The following is a 24,043-nucleotide window of genomic DNA, read 5'->3' as shown; positions in this document are numbered from 1 at the left end:
CGTTGCAGAGCGAAAAAATAGATCTTTACAAGGTATGATGTTTGCCATGCTTGCTGATGCGGATTTGCCCATGTCTTATTGGGGGGAGAGCATGCTCACCGCGTGTTATCTCCAAAATAGGCTCTTTCATCAAACAATAGGTACAACCCCATACTTTAAATTGTTTCAGAAAAAACCTAAAATTGACCATTTGCATGTGTTTGGATCAAAAGCCTGGGTATTAATTCCGAAACAAATGAGAAAGAAGGGAGATCCTAAGACCAAACAGTTAGTGTTTGTGGGTTACCAGGAGCTGGGAAAAGGTTTCCGCTTTGCTGAAGGGACAAATGGCATTGTGATCTCCAGGAATGCCAGTTTTTGTGAACATAGTGGCTGGGAGAGACTACATGCCAATACTGAGGTTTGGTTTGAACCTTCCCAGGAGCTTCATGACTCTGAAGGTAAACACAGAGAATCAGAGTCTGAGGGGGAGGAAAGTTCAGATAAGAGCTCTCAAGAAAGTGGAGTTAGCCAGAGACCAGTTGCTAAGCAACAAAAGAGAGGTCGTAGTTCTGAGGAGGAAAGTGGGTCAGAAGAAAAATTTTCTCCTAGAAGGTCTAAAAGACATAACAAAGGAGTGCCTCCGGTGCGTTTTTCCCCAGATACTGCAAATGTGTTTAGTGTAATTGCAGAGCCCAAGAGTTTTCAGGAGGTGTTAAAGTTACCAAAAGAGGAGGCAGAGCTCTGGAAACAGGCAATGGAGGAAGAGATGTCCTCTCTGAATGAGCACAAGGTTTTTACACCAGTAGCAGCGCCTGAGGGGGCAAAGATTGTAGGCTGCAGGTGGGTGTACAAACTTAAACCTCTGTTGACAGGAGAGTACAAATACAAAGCTCGTTTAGTGGCTCAAGGATATTCTCAGAGGCCTGGAAAAGATTATGACGAGATTTTTTCCCCTACTGCTAAGGGGGACAGTGTAAGGCTGATTTTAACGCTTGGAGCAAAGAGAAAACTCCTGTTAAACCATTTTGATATCCAGACTGCATATTTACATGCATCAATATCAGAAGACCTGTATCTAGCCGAACCGCCTGGTTATGAGACAGGTTCCAATAGAGTGTTGAAATTAAACAAAGCTCTATATGGTCTCAAACAGGCTGCAAGATCTTGGAACAAATGTTTCCATGAGGCCTTAGTGTCATTTGGTTTCAAGCAGAGTACAGCTGACAATTGTGTTTATGTACGTGGTACAGGCAGTGATCAAGAGTTTTGTCTGATTTATATAGATGATGTATTGTATGCCTGCAAAACAGATAAACAAACTAAAAGATTTGCCAAGCAATTGTCCAGTAAGTTCAAAGTGAAAGACTTAGGCCCGGTTAGGACATATCTAGGGTTGGAAGTGTGCTGGGCCCAAGATGGCAGCTGCCTAATTAGTCAGCAGAACAAAGTTAAACAACTACTGACTACATACAGGATGCAGGATTGCAAAGGGGCAGCGGTGCCTATGGATCCAGGTTTCATAAAAACACTTCACATAGATGAGAGTCCTGAATTTGAACATCCTGATGTATATCACTCTGTAATTGGAAGTTTATTGTATCTAGCACAGTGGTCCAGACCTGATATTAGCTACGCAGTAGGCATATTAAGTAGATTGGTCTCAAAACCCACACTAAATGCCTGGAAAGGGGTAAAACAAGTTCTGAGGTACCTCAAACAGACAATTGGCTATATGTTACAATTAAATTCTTCAGAGGATGAAATGTTGAGTTGCTACTGTGATAGTGACTGGGGAAATTTGCCAGATAGAAAATCTGTCACAGGACTAGTCATAATGGTCGGTGGAGCTTTAATCAGCTGGCGGTCACGCAAGCAAGACGTTGTAAGTGTGTCATCAACGGAATCAGAGTACGCCGCATTGAGTGAATTGTGCAACGAGGTGATTTATTTCAAGCATTTGTTAACAGATTTAAATGTAAATTGTGGAGAACCAGTACAAGTTTACATTGATAATCAAGCTTGTATAACCTTAAGTAAAACAGAGGGTTTCAAATCGCGTTCCAAACATATCTCTGTAAAATACCAAAATGTACGTTGCTGTGTACAAGACAATGTAATCACATGTACTTATGTATCAAGTGAAGAAAATGTAGCAGATGTGTTAACTAAACCATTGGCAAAGATAAAGAACAAGCGAATGTGCAAGGGTTTAGGTTTGCTGGAAAAATAATCTCCTACATAGGCGTATTTGGTGTTAATTGTTCAGCAGAATCTGTGAGGGGGTGTTCAGTTTCTGTTAATTGGTTCTCGTGGGAAACTTGCAGATTCTGGCTAACACAATTAACTCAAGCTGGTGTCAATTTACTCTTGGCAGAAAGCCCAGGTCTGCTTGACCTAGAAACTACTCACTCTGATTGGTTAACGACCAGCACTCAACTCTGTTATCAAGGGATTGTTAGCTCAGTTTGGTGTGAGGTGTGTTAGGAGTTAGAAGTGCTGTGTATGGTTAAGAGAGAGAGAGAAAGAGAGGATTTATTTTGCTTTGATTTGTATGCAGAAACTCTGCTGGTTTTATTTTTCCTTTTAATAAATCCTGTAAATAGTTATTCTGAGTCTAGCTGACTAGTCATTACTGCCGCAACTAGCTTCCTCGCTGTGCAGGAAAACTCTGCTACGTTTGGGCTAAAGCCAGTAGGGCTATGCCTGACACTTCAAAGTTCCATGAATGAGGGGCATGTTGACATTTCCTGGTCAAATTAAGAGACATCACGGAGGGGAAAGGGTGGGAAAGTTCAAAGAGATTGTGCCACACCCATCAACGACCTAGGGGACATTTTATGGAGGGTGACCACCAGCTTTGATTACCGGGGCCCTATACTTCCTCCATAAGCCCTCTGATTCATGAGCTTGGAGGATGGTGAGTGGGTACCCCTCTCTAGGCAGGCCCAGCCTAGTAAACTAAACTCCAGCCATAACTTCTTGCTTCTAGCTTAGGTAGGAATTGATTTCAGGATACATACGGTGAAGTCTGACGCCATCCTCGGGCTTCGTGGAGAACGCCTTGAAAAACTGGAAGGAAAGAGACCCTACGGTTAGGTTTTGCTTTTAAAGATACGCTTCTGTCCTGTCTGTTACTGTGCCTCCAATTGCCTAAGGTTGTAAGGTTGAAACCTGGTGATCACCCACCTCTTAAGCAGATATGGAGCTGGAAAAAGAGGATGAGCGCAGCCAATCCCTGGATATTTTGGAGAAGAATAGCAACGTGGGGCAGGCGTTCCTTGCCCCCCACAGGGTGCCAAGCCAAGGGGGTGCAAAATGGAGAAGGTCTGTAATTGAGAAGATCCATTTGGGGGCGCCAAATTTTGGCCCAGCACAGGGAGCTGTATTATGAAAGATTATCAGATTCCACCCCTGAGAACAGCAAATTGGGTCCCTCTTCCCTTTCCCCAGAAAAGGGAAGTTCCTCAAGTTCTCCTGCCCCCATTTGACTTTTTCTGCGAGAGCACTGCATGTTGGAGTACGGTATGAGTATAGTACTGTATTTTTTGCTCTATAAGACTCACTTTTTCCCTCCTAAAAAGTAAGGGGAAATGTGTGTGCATCTTATGGAGCGAATGCAGGCTGCGCAGCTATCCCAGAAGCCAGAACAGCAAGAGGGATTGCTGCTTTCACTGCACAGCGATCCCTCTTGCTGTTCTGGCTTCTGAGATTCAGAATATTTTTTTTTTCTTGTTTTCCTCCTCCAAAAACTAGGTGCGTCTTGTGGTCTGGTGCATCTTATAGAGCGAAAAATACAGTATTTAATGTGGATACATTATGCTGCTGTTTGTACATGCCAGTAGATTGGTGGCTGGGGTTGGGTAGAGTTTAGATTGCAATTTGATGGTATGCCGTTTGACTGCTAGCGATTGGTTTTGCAAAACGACTGAATACAGAACGAAATATCAAGCGTTGCAAAATGAGATGGCGAAACTCCTGTTTTCCAAAACCCTGCTCCAACTGCCACTGAGCAACGCAAGGGCACACAGTTTGCTTTGGCAAGTGGGAGGGAAGGACTGGCAAAGGGAAAGCGAAGGAGCAAGGGTGCGAGGAACTGAGCCCATCCTGTTCTGCAACTGCAGCAGATCCGTTAAAGCAGACCAGCTCAACCCGCCAAACCAAGCAGGGCCTCAGGAAACCTGATGCTGTTTCCGTGTGCTCTGACACTTGTCAGGGTGTCCCGTGGTGCCAGAAGCGGTTTAGTCACGCTGGCCACACGACCCGGAAAGCTGTCTGCGAATAAACGCTGGCTCCCTCGGCCCGAAATGTGAGATGAGCGCCACAACCCCATAGTCACCTTTGATGGGTCTCAAATATAGAATAAATGTTCATAAATGTACAAGGCAAACACATACATAAGTATATAAACCACCTGTCTGAAATAGTACAGAACAATCCTGAAGCCATTTTGACTCTCCCAAATTGACCCAAATATTTCTCTGCAAGGAGGAAGGAAATGGGAAAAGTTTTCTGGTTGTCTTTGGACTGGAGGGGCTTACACCTCACTTTTCAAAAAGGTAAAGGACCCCTGGACGGTTAAGTCCAGTCAAAGGCGACTTTGGGTTGTGGCGCTCATCTCATTTTCAGGCCGAGGGAGCCGGTGTTTGTCCACAGATGGCTTACTGGGTCATGTGGCCAGCAGGACTAAACCGCTTCTGGCACAATGGAACACCATGACGGAAACACCATTTACCGCTGCAACAGTACCTATTTATCTACTTGCACTGACCGTGCTTTTAAACTGCTAGGGTGGCAGGAGCTGGGACAGAGCTTTTCTCCCTTTTCAAAGACAGCCTGGCAAGTACAGTGGTACCTCGGGTTAAGTACTTAATTCGTTCCAGAGGTCCGTTCTTAACCTGAAACTGTTCTTAACCTAAAGCACCACTTAAGCTAATGGGGCCTCCCGCTGCCACCGCGCCGCCGGAGTACAATTTCTGTTCTCATCCTGAAGCAAAGTTCTTAGCCCGAGGTACTATTTCTAGGTTAGCGGAGTTTGTAACCTGAAGCGTCTGTAACCTGAAGCACATGTAACCCGAGGTACCATTGTATCTGTTAAGCTGAGCAAACTATCAATATGTGTAAGAGATTCAGGAACTAAAGTATTTACCATCTCAAAGGAATGTCCAGGCTACCCAGAAAATGCAATCAAGTAAGGCATTATCAGGCAGACAGGAGATTCTGCTGGAGGCCTCTCCTTCTGTGATATATGGGGGGGGGGGTCCCTGGGCTACAGGGTGGGCAATTTCAAAAGTCTTTATAGGGGCTTGTGCACCATTGTTAAGTGTTCTCCTCCCTGCTGCGTGTGGTGAGTGTTGTAAACAAATAAATCTGCCCTTTTCCCCTTATGGGATATCCTAGAGCCCGTATAGAGTCCTTACGTAGGTTCCCTATTGGTAGGAGAAAATAACAGAGGCCAACCAGAGAATATTGAGAAGCAAAGCAGCTAGTAAGCCTGATCTTTATTGATCTGTTGCAACAGGGTGCTCCCCTCACACACAGGAAAGGAGAACCCAGAACAATGGCGGACAAGGCCTTATATGGACTTTTGAAATTGCCACCCTGTAGATCAAGACCACCCCCAGAAACATCATATATACATCACAGAAGGGGTGTAGCTCAATACATCATACCTACATCACAAAAAGGGTGGTCTACAGCAGAAATCGGAGTGCTTTGTTTACCTCCTGTCTGCCAGGTTATCTGTTTAATGGTCACTTGATTGGATTGCCTGGGGAGTCTTTTGTAGCCAGTCTTTTGTAATGATAAATACTTAGTTCCTGAGCCAGGTCACAGGCTCACACCCTATTCATATCTTAAATGTGCCCTTAAGACAGGATTTGTGAAGGAAAAGACAATGGGGAGGCTTTTCCATTTTCCTTTGACCTTACAGAGAAAACATTTGGTCAGTTTGAGAATCAAAATGGTTTCAGTTCGGTCTTCCTGTGCTGATCTATGTACGTGCTTGGTTGGTACACTTATGAACATTTAACGTATATCTAAGACCTCAAAATTCCTATCACATGAGCGGGGACCCTGTTGCAACAGTTTATTTCCTTTAATAAAGATCAAGCTTACTAGCCACTTTGCTTTCAATATACTCTGGTTGGCCTTTGCTTTCTCTCCGACCAACAGAGATCTCCTGAGGGTCTCTATAGGAGCTCTGCATACCCCACAAGGGAATTAGAGGTATTTTTCTTATAACATAACCATCCAGAGGTTACCTTTTTACCTAAATGTAAAACCACAATCAGTAGCCTGTGGGCTTGATGGGCCACAAGTAAAATCTTGCAAGCTCTGAGCTGTGAACAGGCAGCCTCATCCGAGAGGCATGGGCTGTGACCAGCCTTTGCCCTCAGCCTCGCTGTGGGAATTTTGTCAAGTGCGGCTAATCTAGGACAGCCAGTGCCCAGAGACCTTCAGAAAGGAACAAGCAGTCCGAGATAAGGGAGATCTTCCTTTCTTTTTTTGTACACTCCTCTAGCGCTGTAGGAATCCTGCCTCGGAGGTTCTAGGCACAGGCTGATTAGGCGTCCCGAAAAGGGGGGGGGGGGACAAACAATAGAGAGAAAGAGAGAGAACAAAAACTCTCAGAGCCAAAAGGGAGGCGGGGGGAAATAAATCCGCTTGGCGGTCGAACTCCTGGCAAAGGTCCCAGTGAACAAACAGAGCTTGTAGCTACAAGCACAGCACGTCTAGAGGCACACAATCGAATGAACTCCAAAGCTGAGTTCCTTTCTCCTCACATATTTAAGCAGCAGCGCAAGCTGAGAGGAGTGCACAGTGGAGACCCCAGAAAGACAGAGAAGTTTGAAAGGGGGCTTCTTCGCCTATTTATCTCCCCAGTCAAATTTTCAAAAAAAGCACATTTTGAGAAACCTTCATCTCCAAAGAACTCTGTTAAAGCATAATAATAATAATAGGGGGCAGAATATTGCAAGACCCTACATACGCGGGTGGCGCTGTGGGTTAAACCACAGAGCCTAGGACTTGCCAATCAGAAGGTCGGCGGTTCGAATCCCCGCGATGGGGTGAGCTCCCGTTGTTCAGTCCCAGCTCCTGCCAACCTAGCAGTTTGAAAGCATGTCAAAGTGCAAGTAGATAAATAGGTACCGCTCCGGCGGGAAGGTAAACGGCATTTCTGTGCACTGCTCTGGTTCGCCAGAAGCAGCTTAGTCATGCTGGCCACATGACCCGGAAGCTGTCTGCGGACAAATGCCGGCTTCCTCGGCCAATAAAGCGAGATGAGCGCCACAACCGCAGAGTTGGTCACGACTGGACCTAATGGTCAGGGGTCCCTTTACCTTTACATATTGAAACGACACATAAAGACAATTTTAACAATACTGCTTGCCTTCGCTTTTCTTCCTTCCGGGATTACTAGGATTACACACAAACCTGAGCCTTCTGCCTAAACTGCTGAAGGCAGTTAGTGACATTTGCTGGGAGCTGTGAGTGGGTAAAGTGTTGTTGTGGGGCACTTTATCTGTCGAGGGGTGAGCTATCAAGGGCCTCGTGGTAGCAGCAGAGAGGACCAGAACCAAGAGCAGACTGGGCAATCCTTTCTCCTTTTCTGCAACCCACTTCTCTCATACTCAGGCTTCCGGGGAAAGGGCCGACTGCTCTTGGCAGTTGCCCAAACTGCTTGCTTGCGTTTGGGCTTCCCTCCATGCCCCTACTGAATTAGGCCTGAGGCCACAGGTTGTCTGCTCCTGCCCTACTAGGCCTAGGAACACAGGAAGATGCTTCCTTCCCAACCCATCCATCTCACTGCTATCCAGACCAGTACTGTGGTCTAACCTGCAGCCCTCCCAGGTGTTGCTGACAAGCAACTGCCTCATTAATGAGCAACTGCCTCATTCAATTAGGCTTGAGGCCACAGGTTGTCTGCTCCTGCCCTATTAGGCCTAGGAACACAGGAAGATGCTTCCTTCCCAACCCATCCATCTCACTGCTATCCAGACCAGTACTGTGGTCTAACCTGCAGCCCTCCCAGGTGTTGCTGACGAGCAACCCTGGCCATTGGGCTATGCTGGCAGGGCCTGATGGGAGTAGTAGTTCAACAGCATTTCGAGAGCAACAGGCTAGCGACCTCTGGGCTAGACTGACAAGCAGAGGCTCTACCTGGGCTCTACCTGGACCCTACCTGTAGCATCGAAAACAGATGCTATAGCCCATGCTCCAAGCGATTACCTTGGAAACAAAATGCTTTGGTCCGATCAAGGAAGGTAATCGTTACATTTGCTACCTCTTCCATTACAGAAAATGGTTTGTTTTGTGGGAAATATTGTCAGCTCAGTAAGGTCTCCTTGACTGCCCTCCCTGGGTGACAGTTTATTCTGCTCCCCTGATTGCTGTCTGTTATGTGGTTTGTTCAGCTTTCGCTCCATCCTCAAGCTTTCTCTGCCAGCTGCGCATTTACTTCCTACCTGCCGCAAGGTATCTAAGTCAATGTTTGTTTAATGGGCTGGCCCTGAAATCTGTTTGCAGGAGTAGACAGTGCGTGAGCGAAAGGGAAAGCGGAGGTCAGTGCCACATCAGCAGGTTTCTCCGGAGATCTTAGAAGGCTACTAGCAAGCGGCAGAATAAAAGCGCTTGCAAGTGTGAGGCAGGCATGTCTGGAAAACTAATGCTGGAGATCTCTGAATAGGATCTCCTGCACTTAAAAAAAATAAATTGTATATAACTTATAAGATGTTGAATTTAATCATTTAACACTCCTCTGATGGGTCTAGGTGCCAGCACTGGGGGGTGAGTGTCTTTCCCCCCTATTATCAGTCCCCACCCTCCAAATTTGCCATTTGCCTCTGCTCCCTAAAATAATACATTCGGGCGGCGGGCACGAGACTGCCTCGGCCCCTAGGAATTGGTGCCTATGTCCTGAGCTATATCTAGTTTGGCCTTAACCCTCTCCCAGGGAATCTAATGTGTCATTAGATTAAAATTGTGCTAAAGTGGCAGGTTTATAGAAGACCTGTCAAGTCCCACCACCAGCCTCCCAGGTCACACTGGGCGATGGATCCCTTTTCTCCCTGACTGCTGTGACCCCAGACAGAAACATTGGCTCCTGCTGGCTAGAAAAGAAAACAGCTTTATAATGTCAAGACATGAGGCAAGTTGCACCCCACGTTGTGGGAATGGAGGGGGAGAGCTTTACACTGGAGTCGCGAGCATTTCTTTCCACCTTGAAAACCCACCTAGCTCTTTAGCAGAAATTCCCAGGAATTTTTATGGCTCTGTTCCATAATTGTGAGGGCTGAGGGCTCATGTTTTACAGTGGTACCTCTGGATGCGAACGGGATCCGTTCCAGAGCCCCGTTTGCATCCTGAAGCAAACGCAACCCGCGTCCACGGGTCGCGATTCACCACTTCTACGCATGCGCGTGACGTCATTTTGAGTGTCTGCGCATGCTTGAGCGGCGAAACCCGGAAGTAACGCACTCCGTTACTTCCGGGTCACCACGGAGCGCAACCCAAAAATGCTTAACCTGAAGTTACTTCAACACAAGGTATGACTGTACTTTACATGCTGTAGATGGAAATGAAGGTTTCCGGGTTCTTCTCTGAAGGCCCACGGTTGCGTTTTTGTGCCCCAAAGCAGTCCAGGTTTAATACAGAACAACTCTCCCTATTGACACACATCCCTGGCGTGTGTCATATAATGTTGCCGGAAGGTTAGGGAAGGGATTTATACGCCCCACAGCCCATGTAGAAAGGAGAGCTTCTGGGAGGACAGAAACTATGGCTATTCTAATGGCACACTTCTAATGCAAGGCATCCGTCTTAGTATGCCATTAGACTAGCCATGGTTTCTCTGTGCCTGCATTCCTTGGGGCTGCCCTAACTTTCCTTTCAACGGATTCCAGTACATGCCTCCGGGATAGATAACACAGCTCCATCAAATCATCATAGCAGTTATGAGCACAAGTCCAGAACTGGAAGGTTCCCAGTTCAAATCTCACCTCATTCTTGAAAACAGCTTTAACTAGGCAAGCCACTGTTCCCTAAAGCTTACTCTAAATGCGCTATGGCTTACCTTTAAAAAATGTTGCAAGAACAGCTGAAATACTGTGAAAATCTTCATGCCCCGAGGAAAAGGACCATATAAATGCTAATGAGTGTGCATCTGAGGAACATTCTTTCCTTAGGAGAGCTGGGAACAATTCATTTCAAGCCTAACCGTTTTCTGGTGAGGTTTTGGCACTTATCCCAAGGTTTTCTAAAGACACTAATTATTCCTACCCAGCAATGTAGTCAAGGTCCCCACAGGAATGAGCCTGGCTTCTTCCTACAAACCAGTCATGGGGGCTTGACAATAAACACAGAAAGAGGGTCAGAGGCAAGGTACTGCGCAAAAGGAGACCAGATATTGTTGGAGCCATTACGTCAGGCTTTTCACGGCCGTGTCCAGTTCCCAGTTCTAACTTCTAACGCGCAAAACACTCGCACAATCGTTCCTGTGGAACTACGGTAGCAGCATCCCCACCTTCTGGGTCCATTATCTGGAAGCAGTAGGAGCAGCAAATGAATGTCCATTTAGTAGGACAAATCCTCCTCCCAGCTCCCAGTACGTTTCCGAGCACAATTCAAAGTGTTGGTGCTGACCTTTAAAGCCCTAAACGGCCTCGGTCCAGTATACCTGAAGGAGCGTCTCCACCCCCATAATCCAGCCTGGACACTGAGGTGCAGCACCGAGGGCCTTCTGGTGGTTCCCTCACTGCGAGAAGTGAGGTTACAGGGAAGCAGGCTGAGGGCCTTCTCGGTTGTGGCACCCGCCCTGTGGAACGCCCTCCCACCAGATGCCAAAGAGAAAAGCAAATAGACTATATGGAAATAGACTATATGGAGATGGCGGAAATGACTGGCAGAATCCGAGACCAGGGAGAAGAGTTGGTGGAAGAAGATTGGAGGAAATTTAAAACTTATTTGCAGAAATATTGTAAAATTTTTGAATGCTGGTGACATTGAAATGAATTGAAGGGGTTCTAGCAACAAGGTAAAATGTAAGATGGGATTAATAATAGATAAACTAATTGGACATGAATTTGCTGAACCAATTTCTAAAAGGGATACAAAAATGGGAGACGCGAGGAAGTCAGGAAAATAAGTTAACTAAAGATGAGAAACTAAGAAAGAGGGAATTTTTGTTTTTCTTTTATATGTGTTTTTTCTTTTTCTATCTTTGTGTTTAATGTCTGTATTTTTGTATTTTGTAATTTTGTATCTTTTTCGTTTTTTGTATTTTTCTAAACTTTTCTATTGATAAAACCTAATAAAATATTATAAAAAAACAAAAACAAAGAGAAAAACAACTACCAGACTTTTAGAAGTCATCTGAAGGCTGCTTTTAATGTTTAACAGACCATTGTATTTTAATATTTTGTCGGAAGCCGCCCAAAGTGGCTGGGGAAACCCAGCCACATGGGCGGGGTATAAAAAAATAAATAATTGTTGTTGTTATGATGATGATGATGATGACGACGCAGGTGGAAGTAAGGGAATGGGGGAGTTTCTCAAGCCCAGTGCTATGGTCAGGCTATGGTCAGAGGAAGAAACAGAAAACAAGCCAATTTGCCCATATGAACCAGCCCTGATGCTTACTGCATTCCTAGACCATGGGAACGAAGGCAAACACAGGATTACCAATAAGCAACAACTTTGGGGTGTGTGTGATTTTTTTGTTTTGTTATTATGTTATGTATTTTGCATTTTTATGTTGTAAACCACCCTGTGACTTTCAGATGAAGGGCAGTATATTAACAACAACAATTTTAATCACAAGAAGTGTCAACAGTGGAGGAATGGCAGATGAAGATGATGGACTTTTGGGAGCTAGCCGACCTGACCAGAAGAGTCCGCGACCAGAAGGAGGAGGAATACCAAGAGGAATGGAATAAATTCAAAGACTACTTAGCTAAATATGTTAAAATAAATTAAATAGACTTACTTGCGAGTATCAGATAGGCCTAGGATTTAAATATGTGATGTTGTAGAATACTATGTTAAGTTAAAATGAAAAGAAAGAAAGATGTTAATTGACTAAGTAAATTTTAGTGAAAATAGTTTCGGAAAACTGCTACAATGATCTATATGGAAACTCAGCCAGGGGGATTCGAGGAAGTCACCCAAAAATGTTAACAAAAGTGGAACAATTACAATTAGGATAAACGTTTGTTTGTTTTTTGATTCTTTTTTCTATTTGTTTGTTATAAATTTGGAAAACTAATACAAGTTTGTTGGAAACAACAACAATTTCAAAAAATATTTTGCATATAAGCAAAGTGCTTAAACTTCAAAATCCGTTCAGCTGCTTTCTATTAAACACAGCTGTTTTCAGCTTCTATCCTCTTAATAAAAATGCTTGCTAAAAATAAAAATAAAAATCCACTCTGCTTGCCTGGCAAAGCAGGTGAGTCAGAAACACCTCCAGATAGCTAGGTGGGGAAGCTTTTGTAAACCAGAAGAGCCACGGTTCTTCTCCCTGCCATCATCACCACAATTAGCTAACACAGGTATGTGAGGGCAGGTAGGCTAGTAAAAGTTTATAGGCCCTTCTGATGACATCGTTGCAAGGGAGATCTTTTGTTTAGGAAGGGTTCCTGCAGGTACACACAGGTATTTGCTCCATCCATCCTTGCTCAGTAATCTCCATTACTGAGATGAGATAAGTGAGCAGGACCTTCAACCAGCGCCCAGTGCCTACAAGCTCACTGGCTCCCACCAGCCCTGCCCCATAGTCTCCCCCATGGCCTGAGGACCCCAGGAGGAGCAGCGTTGGGCTGAGAAGGCGTAGCAATGGGCGTTGTGTGTATTCTATGCGTATTTTAATGAACTGAACAGAGTGAAAGATTATGAAGCATGGGGGCATGAGAAGTGTATGTATGAACTTAACAGCAATTAGCTTTTTCCCCCAGTTGCTATTTTGTTAATGCTGTTAACGTTGTTTTATAGATTATAAATGATTTGTTAATCATATAGCATGACTTGCTGTAATTGTGATGTTTAGCTTATTTTTTAGTTGCTGTTTCGCTTTATAGATTGCAATTATTTTATTGATGATTTGTTTATTGTTTTATATTACAGTGGTACCTCAGGTTAAGTACTTAATTCGTTCCGGAGGTCCGTACTTAACCTGAAACTGTTCTTAACCTGAAGCACCACTTTAGCTAATGGGGCCTCCTGCTGCTGACGCGCCGCCGAAGCAAAATTTCTGTTCTCATCCTGAAGCAAAGTTCTTAACCTGAAGCACTATTTCTGGGTTAGCGGAGTGTGTAACCTGAAGCGTATGTAACCCGAGGTACCACTGTATTTACTTGTATTTGTGGTGTTCTTTTGTGTTTTGTTATGCTACTGTTATTTATTGTTTGTAAGTCAATTTGAGAAAGCGGCATAGAACTATGATCAATCAAATCTCTCCGTTTAACCAGGCAAACCAGATTTTCCTGCTTTGCCTTCTGAACAAAGGCCTGGTTTTACAGAAAGGGCCCCCTCCTTAAGTTTGGGGACTCCTGCTCTCCTGCTACCCTTCTGCAAAGGCACAGGGCATTTAGCATCAATCCTAACACAATAGGAGGATCCAGCTGAACTAGCTGCAGCGCCGCCACTCTTGAACTTGCCCTCACCTACCCCAAAGGCAACTTTACCTTCAGTGTTGGGTAGCCGGTGATCCCGAAATCCGAGCAGATTTTCTGGTTGCTCGCCTCAGCACAGTCTAGGACCCCCAGAGTCACAGCAGGTCTCCAATCTGGAGGGGGAATAAGATACAGACAGCAGAATAAAAATTATTATTTTAGATAGATAGATAGATAGATAGATAGATAGATAGATAGATAGATGATAGATAGATAGAGTGGTGCCTCGCAAGACGAAAAGAATCCGTTCCGCGAGTCTCTTCGTCTTGCGGTTTTTTCGTCTTGCGAAGCAAGCCCATTAGCGGCTTAGTGGATTAGCGCTATTAGTGGCTTAGCGGATCAGCTGATAAGCAGCTTAGCTGATCAGCTGTTAAGCGGCTTAGCAGATCAGCTGATAAGCGGCTTAGCGGATCAGCTGTTAAGCGGCTTAGTGGCTTAGGATCAGCTGATAAGCAGCTTAGCGGCTTGGGAAAAAGGGGGGGGAACCCGCAGGAACTCGCAAGACATTTTCGTTTTGCGAAGCAAGCCCATAGGAAATTCATTTTGCGAAGCACCTCCAAAACGGAAAACCCTTTCGTCTAGCGGGTTTTCCGTCTTGCGAGGCATTCGTCTTGCGGGGCACCACTGTAGATGATAGATAGATGATAGATAGATAGATAGATAGATAGATAGATAGATAGATAGAGATGAGAGATAGATGTGTGTGTGTGTGAGAGAGAGAGAGAGAGAGAGAGAGAGAGATGATAGATAGAGATGATAGATAGATAGATAGATAGATAGATAGATAGATAGATAGATAGATGATAGATAGATAGATGATAGAGATGATAGAGACAGACAGATGGCGTTATTTCCTTTCCACTCTATTAAGACAGTGGTTTTCAGCCAGTGTGCTGTTGCACCCTAGGGTGCCTTGAATGATGGTCAGGGGTGCCATGGGCAACACTGGCCTCCATCCCTCTTTTCCCCCCTTCCTCGCATCTTGTGTCTCTCCCTCCCAAGGCTTGCACAGCTGTTTGTTGCAGCAGCCCTGGCTACAGGCTCAGCAGGTGAATGGTGTCTCTGGGGCTGGTCAGAGGGTGCTTCCCAAGCCCCTGTGGGGGGCAGTGTGTGGAGGCACCTCTCTTTGGGGTGGAGGGGGGGCAGCTCAGAGACCAGGGGTGCCAGCAGCCGCTGTCCCAAGGAGAGGGGAGAGGAGAGGAGGCTGAGGGAACACCCTACAAAGGAAGGTGTTCAAGAAAGGGTGAGGGGCTGCCAGCTCTGCAGGCAAGGGGTGACATAACTGGGCACCTGAGCCCCACAGGGGTGCCACAGAAAGAATGTCGTTGGTCAAGGGAGCCGTGAACTCAAAAAGGTTGAAAACCTGTGTGTTAAGGAATACACCTGCTCATTCTTCTACAGTACAGAAAAATTACTGGAACAAAGTTGACTAGTATTCAAAGAGTTGGATAGGAAGAAAGGTCATGGGAACAAAAGGTAGGAGGAGAAGCAGGAACAGAAGTGAAGAGGAGGAGGGGTCCTGCAGGCCAACCAAGGTGAAGGTTGAAAGAGGAGTAAGGAGAAGGATGAAATCAAAGAGGAGGAGGAGACCATGACCTGGGAGATGACTGGAGGGCTTTTAATGGCCGGAAAGGCTGAAGTTCACATACAGACTATACAACTCTATATATTTATCTAGACATTGAGATTGTCACTCTCCATGAACAGACGTATGTGTGTGTGTGTGGCAATTTAATAAGGAGTTATGTAAGAGGGAATCAACTTATTCATAAAGTTGGTCAAGAACCCCATTCTAATGCATAGAAAAGGTTCAAACCATGAAAGACCACATTTTAGGAAGTACCAACAACCCAGAAAATCCCTGATGAAGGGCAACGGAAATACACTTTTTGAAAAGAACAAAAGTCTGTGGGGATTGGAAGTTTGTTGGCTTCTGCCAACAAATGGGTCCCTCCCATTTTCTTATTTATTTATTTATTTATTTATTTCTTATTTATTTCTTATCATAGCAGCATATGTAATTATAACACAAAATGAATAAGATTCTTAATCATAACTGAACAACAAAACCATGATCTCTAAATAACCACTTAACAATAAGGTTACTAACCAAACGCTTACCCAAAAGATATGCTTTCATTTTCCTACCGGCAGTGATCCCATGTTAAAATAATTCTAAAGCAGCATTCTCAATAAGGTCCTTGATCTACCTCGTAAGAAATGATATATATTCCATAACGCTCCTTCACAAATATTAGCACATCATAAATGCAAAAATCTTATTCGGCTCAAAACCGTATCTCTTACTATAATCAATACCCTTCTGCTGTTTTGCCAAGAAATTGTCTTCTTTCTCGATCTGTTAGAAAATATGTTAATTTGGACATTACTGCAGGAATTATTTGACCTGGATTTTCATGAGGTTTCACTGTCCCCATATCTTATACTTGCAAGAGGCTTAAGAAGGACAGCATGAAATACAGTGGTGCTTATATATGCGCTTAGCACTTCAAAAAATTCTAAAGTACAGTGGTGCCCCGCAAGACGAATGCCTCGCAAGACGGAAAACTCGCTAGACGAAAGAGTTTTCCGTTTTGGAGGTGCTCCGCAAAACGAATTTCCTATGGGCTTGCTTCGCAAGACGACAATGTCTTGCGAGTTCCTGCTGGTTTTTTTTCCTCCCCCCCCCTTTTTCTAAGCCGCTAAGCCGCTTATCAGCTGATCCGATCAGCAGATAAGCCGCTAAAAGCCGCTAATAGCGCTAATCCGCTAATCCGTCAATGGGCTTGCTTCGCAAGACGAAAAAACCGCTAGACGAAGAGAATCACAGAACGGATTCTTTTCGTCTTGCGAGGCACCACTGTATCAGGATTTGGGCCTGACAGAGGAAGAATATTGGTCCAGACAGACAGTTGGTTTGACCCAGGCAAGGCTCCTTTCATGTGTTACTAAAATGTTAGACTAAGGCCAGGGAAACCTGGATTCAAGTTGCAGCTTGGACCATGAAGTCCAGTGGGCAACCTTGGACCAGTCATAATCTGCCTGCCATGCAGGGATGTTGTAAGAATAAAACCGTAGGAGCCACATGTGCCATATTGCATCTACCAGGAATACCCTGGTCCAGAAGAGCTGACTCTGAGCTGGTTCCTCAGGCACAGACTGAACTGCTTCCCCCCCACCCAACCCCACAAGTTTCCTCAACATCTTGCTTGCCTCTGGGCCTCCAGTCTTGACCCTGCCATCTTTAGTCTCATTCCATTACAGTGGTACCTCGGGTTAAGTACTTAATTCGTTCTGGAGGTCCGTCCTTAACCTGAAACTGTTCTTAACCTTAAGCACCACTCTAGCTAATGGGGCCTCCCGCTGCCGCCGCGCAGCCAAAGCACGATTTCTGTGCTCATCCTGAAGCAAAGTTCTTGACCGAGGTACTATTCCTGGGTTAGCGGAGTCTGTAACCTGAAGCGTCTGCAACCTGAAGCGTCTGCAACCTGAAGCGTCTGTAACCCGAGGTACCACTGTATTCCCTCGACATCAGTCAAAACATTGTGTTGAGCAAATTCAAGGAGCTCAAATTCAGGCTCAGGACATGTTACTACAGGGAACAGCAGAAGGTGTTAACCAAGAGAGCTATTTCCAGACGGCGCATTGCAAGTCCTCTGCATCAGGAGACACTCTCAGTCGCCACCCTTAGCAGGGAGTCACAACAGCAGCCCAAATCCCAGCTGCTCCACCCTAGGCTTTTGGTCCCAACTGTCTTGGAGATTAAGGAAGCCCTTGTTAAAATTCCCATTCCTTGCCACGCCTTACTCTTGTTTCATGGGAGTGGCAAAGATGTTCGCCCATCCACATGCTTGATCCGTGGCCAAACTACATAGCCCCGACTACCTTGAAGACAGAGGCTGCACGTGGACCTACAAGGCCGGAGGTCAAATCCCAGCTCAGGCACAGATTTACTGGAATTGCTTTGCTGAACTCATCGGAACTTGGCCTCAGTTACCACACCCATCACCTCTCAAGCCTTTCTAAGCCTGGGGTTGGGTCAGGCAAAGAATCATAGACACCGAGAGACAATGGGACTGCTCAACGTGCCCTGAGTATAAAATTGGAAAAATCGAGATATATACTGTATTTTTCGCTCTAGAGGACGCACCTTTTCCTCTCCAAAAATGAAGGGGAAATGTATGTGCGTCCTATGGGGCGAATGCAGGCTCCCTGGCTTCAGCGATAGCAACGTGAAGCCTCCAAAGCGCAGAGGGAGCGCTCCCTCCGCGCTCCGGAGGCTTCGCGTTGCTTTCGCTGAAGCCTGGAGAGCGAGAGGGGTCGGTGCGCACCGAGAATCCAAGTTGCAGGGAACCAGGCAGAGGGCCTTCTCGGTAGTGGCACCCGCCCTGTGGAATGCCCTCCCACCAGATGCCAAAGAGATAAACAACTACCTGACATTTAGAAGACATCTGAAGGCAGCCCTGTTCAGGGAAGTTTTTAATGTGTGACATGTTAATGTATTATTAATCTTTGTTGGAAGCCGCCCAGAGTGGCTGGGGAAACCCAGCCAGATGGGCAGGGTACAAATAAATAAATAAATAAATAAATAAATAAATAAATAAATAAATATAATAATAATAATAATTATTATTATTATTATTATTATTATTATTATTATTATCTCTCAAGACAGGTGGATGCCAACAATAACTTAGACAGCCTCGGTGTCCACAATAAACATACACGGAAGAACGGTGTTCGTTCCCCAGGTGCTTACAACCCAAATTTTGACAAGGGGGTGAGAGAAACATCCAGGAGAGCAGTAGAAGGCAAGAGTGGCAGAACACCAAGACGACAGAGAGGCAAGGGAGATTGCAGCGTCCACCGTGAGTCATTTTGCTTTGCTTCTGTTCCCTCAGATTCCATGCAGAATACAAGCTGTCCTTCCCACAGATGACGAGAGCTGTAGCCTGGGACTAAGAACACGCCAATTATCACTTCCTACGGGAGAAGCATTTACGTTTCCATCTCTGCCACTGACTCAGCAAGATGTTGGGCAACTCTCTTGATCTCCATTTCCTCATTTAACCTAATAGGGGTAATCATAATGACCTGATGCCGGTAGAAAAGGACTTTGAAACATACCACAGACGTGCGCGATTCTGAACACAACACATTACTCAGCCTTCCCCGAATCGTCCCCAACTTGAGGGGTTCCTAGAGATTGTTACCTTACCAAGGCAGTTCCTGATGGACAACGCAAGAACGAGGAAAGCGAGAGAAAAGGCAAAGCATCAGCGTGGTACTGGAAAAGATAAATTGTAGGAAAGTGGCACAAAATGCCAAATGTGCTTTGGTGAAGTCCTTCAGGGCCACAAAGATAATTTACCTAATAAGGCAACATCTCTTTAAAAACATACAAACCCGGAAGGTTTGTCCCAGCTTCCCCCTTGAAGCAAGACCTGCACATTTTATGCTCTGCAGCTGTGGAAATTAGGTGGGCCCAATTGGGGTGGTGGGTGGATGGCAGGGGGATGTGGGGGTGCACAGGCAATCGGAAGCTTTATTAATGCTGGGGAAATTCCAAAAAAGCAGTCGAGTCCAGATGAGCCAACTGAAATAGGTGCATGCAACATTGTCCCCTACAATTGGAAGGCAAAATGAAGCCCCTGGGTATTTGTCAATTTAGGTATTTGTCAATTTAGGTATTTGTCAATTTAGGAAGACTGAGAGGATGCTTAATCACAAAGCTCTTATAAGCAGTAAAGGTAAAGGGGTAAAGGGACCCCTGACCATTAGGTCCAGTCGTGGCCGACTCTGGGGTTGCGGTGCTCATCTTGCTTTATTGGCCGAGGGAGCCGGCATACAGCTTCCAGGTCATGTGGCCAGCATGACTAAGCCGCTTCTGGTGAACCAGAGCAGCACACGGAAATGCTGTTTACCTTCCCACCCATGCACTTTGACATGCTTTTGAACTGCTAGGTTGGCAGGAGCAGGGGAGCTCACCCCGTTGTGGGGATTCGAACCGCCAACCTTCTGATCAGCAAGTCCTAGGCTCTGTGGTTTAACCCACAGCGCCACCCGCGTCCCTTCTTATAAGCAGAGTACACAATAAAATTATTGATAAAGCAGATTTTTAATCCCCCAAAACTGAAAAATGCACACACCTAAGATAATTATCAATAAAAACATAGATAATACTTTAAAAGCAAACATAAATAACTAAATTTTATGGCTGTGTAGTCTTGCTGAAATGAAAAGGTTTCTTGCAAGCAAACAAGGCAGCGAGGGTGCCTCTGCCTTGTGTCAACAGCTGACGCCACACTGAAAGATCAGCTCCTAGCAAATGGGAAACATTATGAAGAGTAAATAATAGGAGCCCAGCCTCCTAACCTTGTCTAGGCAAGGCAGTATACGTATTCTGCAACACCAGCCACAATCTGCACTACCGACTGAAAGCAATGTCATGCCCCTTTAACCAGGCGTGCCTTTCGCCAAGGGATCCTGGAAACTGTGGTTTGTTTAAGGGTGCTGAGAGTTTTGAGCAGACCTCAACTCCCCTCCCAGAGCTACCATTTCCAGAGTTCCCTGGGGTGTTAAATCACTCTGCAAACTGTAGCTCAGGGAGGTGAAACCAGGTCTCCTAGTAACTCTCAGCACCCTGAAAAAACTACAGTTCCCATTATCCCTTGGGGGAGGCCACAAGTGTTCAAAGTGGTATGGCGTCCTTCAAACCTTAAGTGTAGATGGAGCCCCCAGTCTCTTAGCACCTCAAGTCCAGCTCCAACTGAGCTAGGAGATTCTGGGTTGGAGAACAAACACTACAGGCCAGCCCGCTCACATCAGAGACGTTTGGCAGTAGGCGCACTTTGAGTAAACTCTGACTTTTAAAGTCACTTTAAAAGTCATTTCTCCATGAAATCCACAGATGAGAGAGAGAAGCTTGAGAGACGCAACTCCCCTCTTCTCCTACAATATCACTTGAAAACTAACAGTAGTCAGCATTTGCAAGAGTTAGATTCATGGGACCTTTCTATCGCTGAATGGAGAAGCAATTAACCAATGGATTCTTTCAAAACACGCACACAGAAACAGATTCTGAAGCAAGGAACGGCTAAGGGAGCTGGGCATTATGAGGAATGGCTAAGGGAGCTGGGCATGTTTAGCCTAGAGAAGAGGAGGTTAAGGGGTGATATGATAGCCATGTTCAAATATATAAAAGGATGTCACATAGAGGAGGGAGAAAGGTTGTTTTTTGCTGCTCCAGAGAAGCGGACACGGAGCAATGGAGCCAAACTACAAGAAAGAAGATTCCACCTAAACATTAGGAAGAACTTCCTGACAGTAAGAGCTGTTCAACAGTGGAATTGGCTGCCAAGGAGTGTGGTGGAGTCTCCTGCTTTGGAGGTCTTTAAGCAGAGGCTTGACAACCATATGTCAGGAGTGCTCTGATGGTGTTTCCTGCTTGGCAGGGGGTTGGACTCAATGGCCCTTGTGGTCTCTTCCAACTCTATGATTCTATGAAATCGAATCTGTAGGGCAAGGCATGAGCAGTGGAGAAGTCCAGGGTGTTTCAGCAGCCTCCCAATCCCTCTGTTTCCCATTGAAAGGAAACTGAAAAGGGGACTCCCAACAAAAGGGGTCAGCAAGGTTTATCTCGCCTGGGCCAGTTCACTCCAGCAGAGACCCCTCTGAGGGCTGGATAGCTCGCACGCCTGCAATTTTCAGTGTCTGCATCTGTGCAGATGCAATTTCCAGCGCCGCGGAAGTGAGTCCCCGTACCAGTTTAGCGCAGCACGGGGGGACCCGCCGAACGGGCAGCTAGGTTCGGGCGTGGCTCGTGGGCCGGTTAAATGACCCCTGTGGGCTACTTGTGGCCCATGGGCCTTAGCTTACTGACCCCTGCCTTACAAGGAAGGTAACTACCGGTTAATTGTACCTGTTTCTCTTCAGTGCACCAATTGATTGACTTCCTTTACAAGAGATTATGCTTTCCCCAAAACACAGATGAGACCCACATCAATAGAGCAGAGAAAAAAGATTATTTCCCCACCAGTTATCCCCGAGGCAAATAAAAGGTTTATGTAGCACAAATCATTACTAATAAATGCAAGACTGAAAAGGTATGGCCCATATGAATAAGAATGAAAACCACCAGGACATCAATGGAGAGAGATAAAGGTCAGGAAATGACAGCCACTTGTGGGGACCATAATCTGCTACCAAAACACTGAGAATTTTAAATCTGTCTCTTAAAAACTAAAGGCACAAGCAGTCACTGGTCCCATTCATTTCAATGGGAGGGTGAGATCACTGGAATCAATGGGACCCCTTGCTCAGTTTTGGTTGGATCATGTTTTGTGGTCTACACTGCTAAGATTTTTGAGTGTTTCTTTAATGGAGGAAGGGAATGGACTGCGAATGGCCGTGGGAAAAGAAAATGTGAGAAGATTCCTATCCCCTTGCTCTTTCATTCAGCCAATGGGAAGGGGGATGGCAAAGTGGGGGTGCTGCAAAGGGCTTTTGGGGTATCAGGTGGGGAGGGGAGACAAAAAAAACTGTTTGTCTGTGGGATATCTCGTGGTTCAATCATGGTGAGCTTAATAAACTATGGTTTAATAAAGTTAAATTTCCAACTTTTGCTCAGGGAGGTGTGCGAACCAAGCCAGAGACTCCTCTGTAGTTGAAGAACACCCTCTCCTTGTGATCTCAAAGTCCAAGCCACAGAAAATTTGGAAAGCTGGAGCAATGAAGAGTCTTGCAAAGGTAAAAAGGTAAAGGTAAAGGACCCCTGGACGGTTAAGTCCAGTCAAAGGTGACTCTGGGGTTGCGCCGCTCATCTCGCTTTCAGGCCAAGGGAGCCGGCATTTATCCACAGACAGCTTTCCGGGTCATGTGGCCAGCATGACTAAACCGCTTCTGGCGCAACGGGACACCATGACGGAAACCAGAGCACACAGAAACGCTGTTTACCTTCCTGCAAGAGTGGTACCTATTTATCTACTTGCACCGGTGTGCTTTCAAACTGCTAGGTTGGCAGGAGGCTGGCCAGAGCAACATGAGCTCACTCTATCGCAGGGATTCAAACTGCCAACCTTCCGATCAGCAAGCCCAAGAGGCTCAGTGGTTTAGACCACAGCGCCACCCACATCTTGAGACTAACACATTTATTGCAGCATTTTTGTGCACTACAACTTTCACCTGGAGATTCGTACTGTGAGTTTTGATTGACTGATTGAACCCACATATTAGTCAATACGATTCGTAGAATCATATAACAGGAATAGCAGAGTTGGAAGGCTATTCATTAGGGGCATCTAACACAACCCCCTGCAATGCGGAATTCTGTCCTAAAACATCCATGATCTTAAAGCAAGCATCGCCTCCTGGATGAATACAATTGCCACTGGTCATACATTGAATACTTAAATGCAATTAACTTTTATTCTTAAAAATCTGCTGCCCGTTTTTAAATTGGCTTAAGCTTACAACACTCATAACTAATTTATCTCATCATTCCAAGACACTGTAAAGCAGTTCCAAGCTGCTGAGGCAATCCCATTCCTGCCTTATCACAGCAGGCTCCCCACAGCCTCCTAAAGTCCAAAACCATGGCATGTCTGGCAGATAACATTTAAAACTGGTCATTAGAGTGTGGGTGGAAAGAGACATGACCGACTATGCTGACCCACAAGCCAACTGGAAGCAGAAATGTATAGGCTACAAAAACTACTGTGTAGACTCCCGATGGGTGAGATTAGGAGATCTAAGCCTAAAAGCAAACGTTTGGGAAATGTTTGGGCTCATCATCTTAAGACAAGCACTGGCACAATCCTCCAGCTGTAAAATACAGATTCAGCGTTCTAGGAAAGGCTTCCTCAACCTCGGCCCTCTGGATGTTTTGAGACTACAATTCCCATCATCCCTGACCACTGGTCCTGCTAGCTAGGGATCATGGGAGTTGTAGGCCAAAAACATCTGGAGGGCTGAGGTTGAGGAAGCCTGATCTAGGGTGAATGTACAGTGGTACCTTGGGTTAAGTACTTAATTCGTTCCAGAGGTCCGTTCTTAACCTGAAACTGTTCTTAACCTGAAGCACCACTTTAGCTATTGGGGCCTCCTGCTGCCACCGCGCCGCCAGAGCCCGATTTCTGTTCTCATCCTGAAGCAAAGTTCTTAACCTGAAGCACTATTTCTGGGTTAGCGGAGTGTGTAACCTGAAGCATATGTAACCTGACGCGTATGTAACCCGAGGTACCACTGTATTCTCCTCATATTCTAACCCTCAGATCAGGAACATCATAAAACAGAAATCTAGTCCCTGATCATCCTGGCTTTCAAAACCATTAACGTACCCATCATCCGCAAATGTATGTCAACATTTAAAAGAAACAGAAAAGAAACCCAGCCAC

At 45.6% G+C, this 24,043-nt stretch overlaps 2 protein-coding genes across 2 annotated transcripts in view; one reads left to right on the top strand and one right to left on the bottom strand.

Moving 5' to 3' along the window:
- LOC310708593 (podocin-like) overlaps window positions 1-24,043 on the top strand; it is a 671,219-nt gene that overhangs the window by 223,461 nt on the left and 423,715 nt on the right. The gene's annotated exons all lie outside the window — the stretch shown is intronic.
- The window catches only part of QSOX1 (quiescin sulfhydryl oxidase 1), an 84,417-nt gene that overhangs the window by 43,248 nt on the left and 17,126 nt on the right, over window positions 1-24,043 (bottom strand). Inside the window, exons 2-3 of the mRNA XM_083507120.1 lie at window positions 13,662-13,762; window positions 3,003-3,051 (exon numbers count right to left, since the gene is read on the bottom strand). Of these exons, the coding sequence (XP_083363246.1) occupies window positions 3,003-3,051; window positions 13,662-13,762 (150 nt within the window). The remainder of the gene's footprint in view (window positions 1-3,002; window positions 3,052-13,661; window positions 13,763-24,043) is intronic.

Source organism: Podarcis liolepis (genome assembly GCF_965112155.1).
Source record: "Podarcis liolepis genome assembly, chromosome: 6".
In the NCBI taxonomy this organism is placed as follows: Eukaryota; Metazoa; Chordata; class Lepidosauria; order Squamata; family Lacertidae; genus Podarcis; species Podarcis liolepis.
This window is presented reverse-complemented; position numbering and strand designations above follow the sequence as displayed.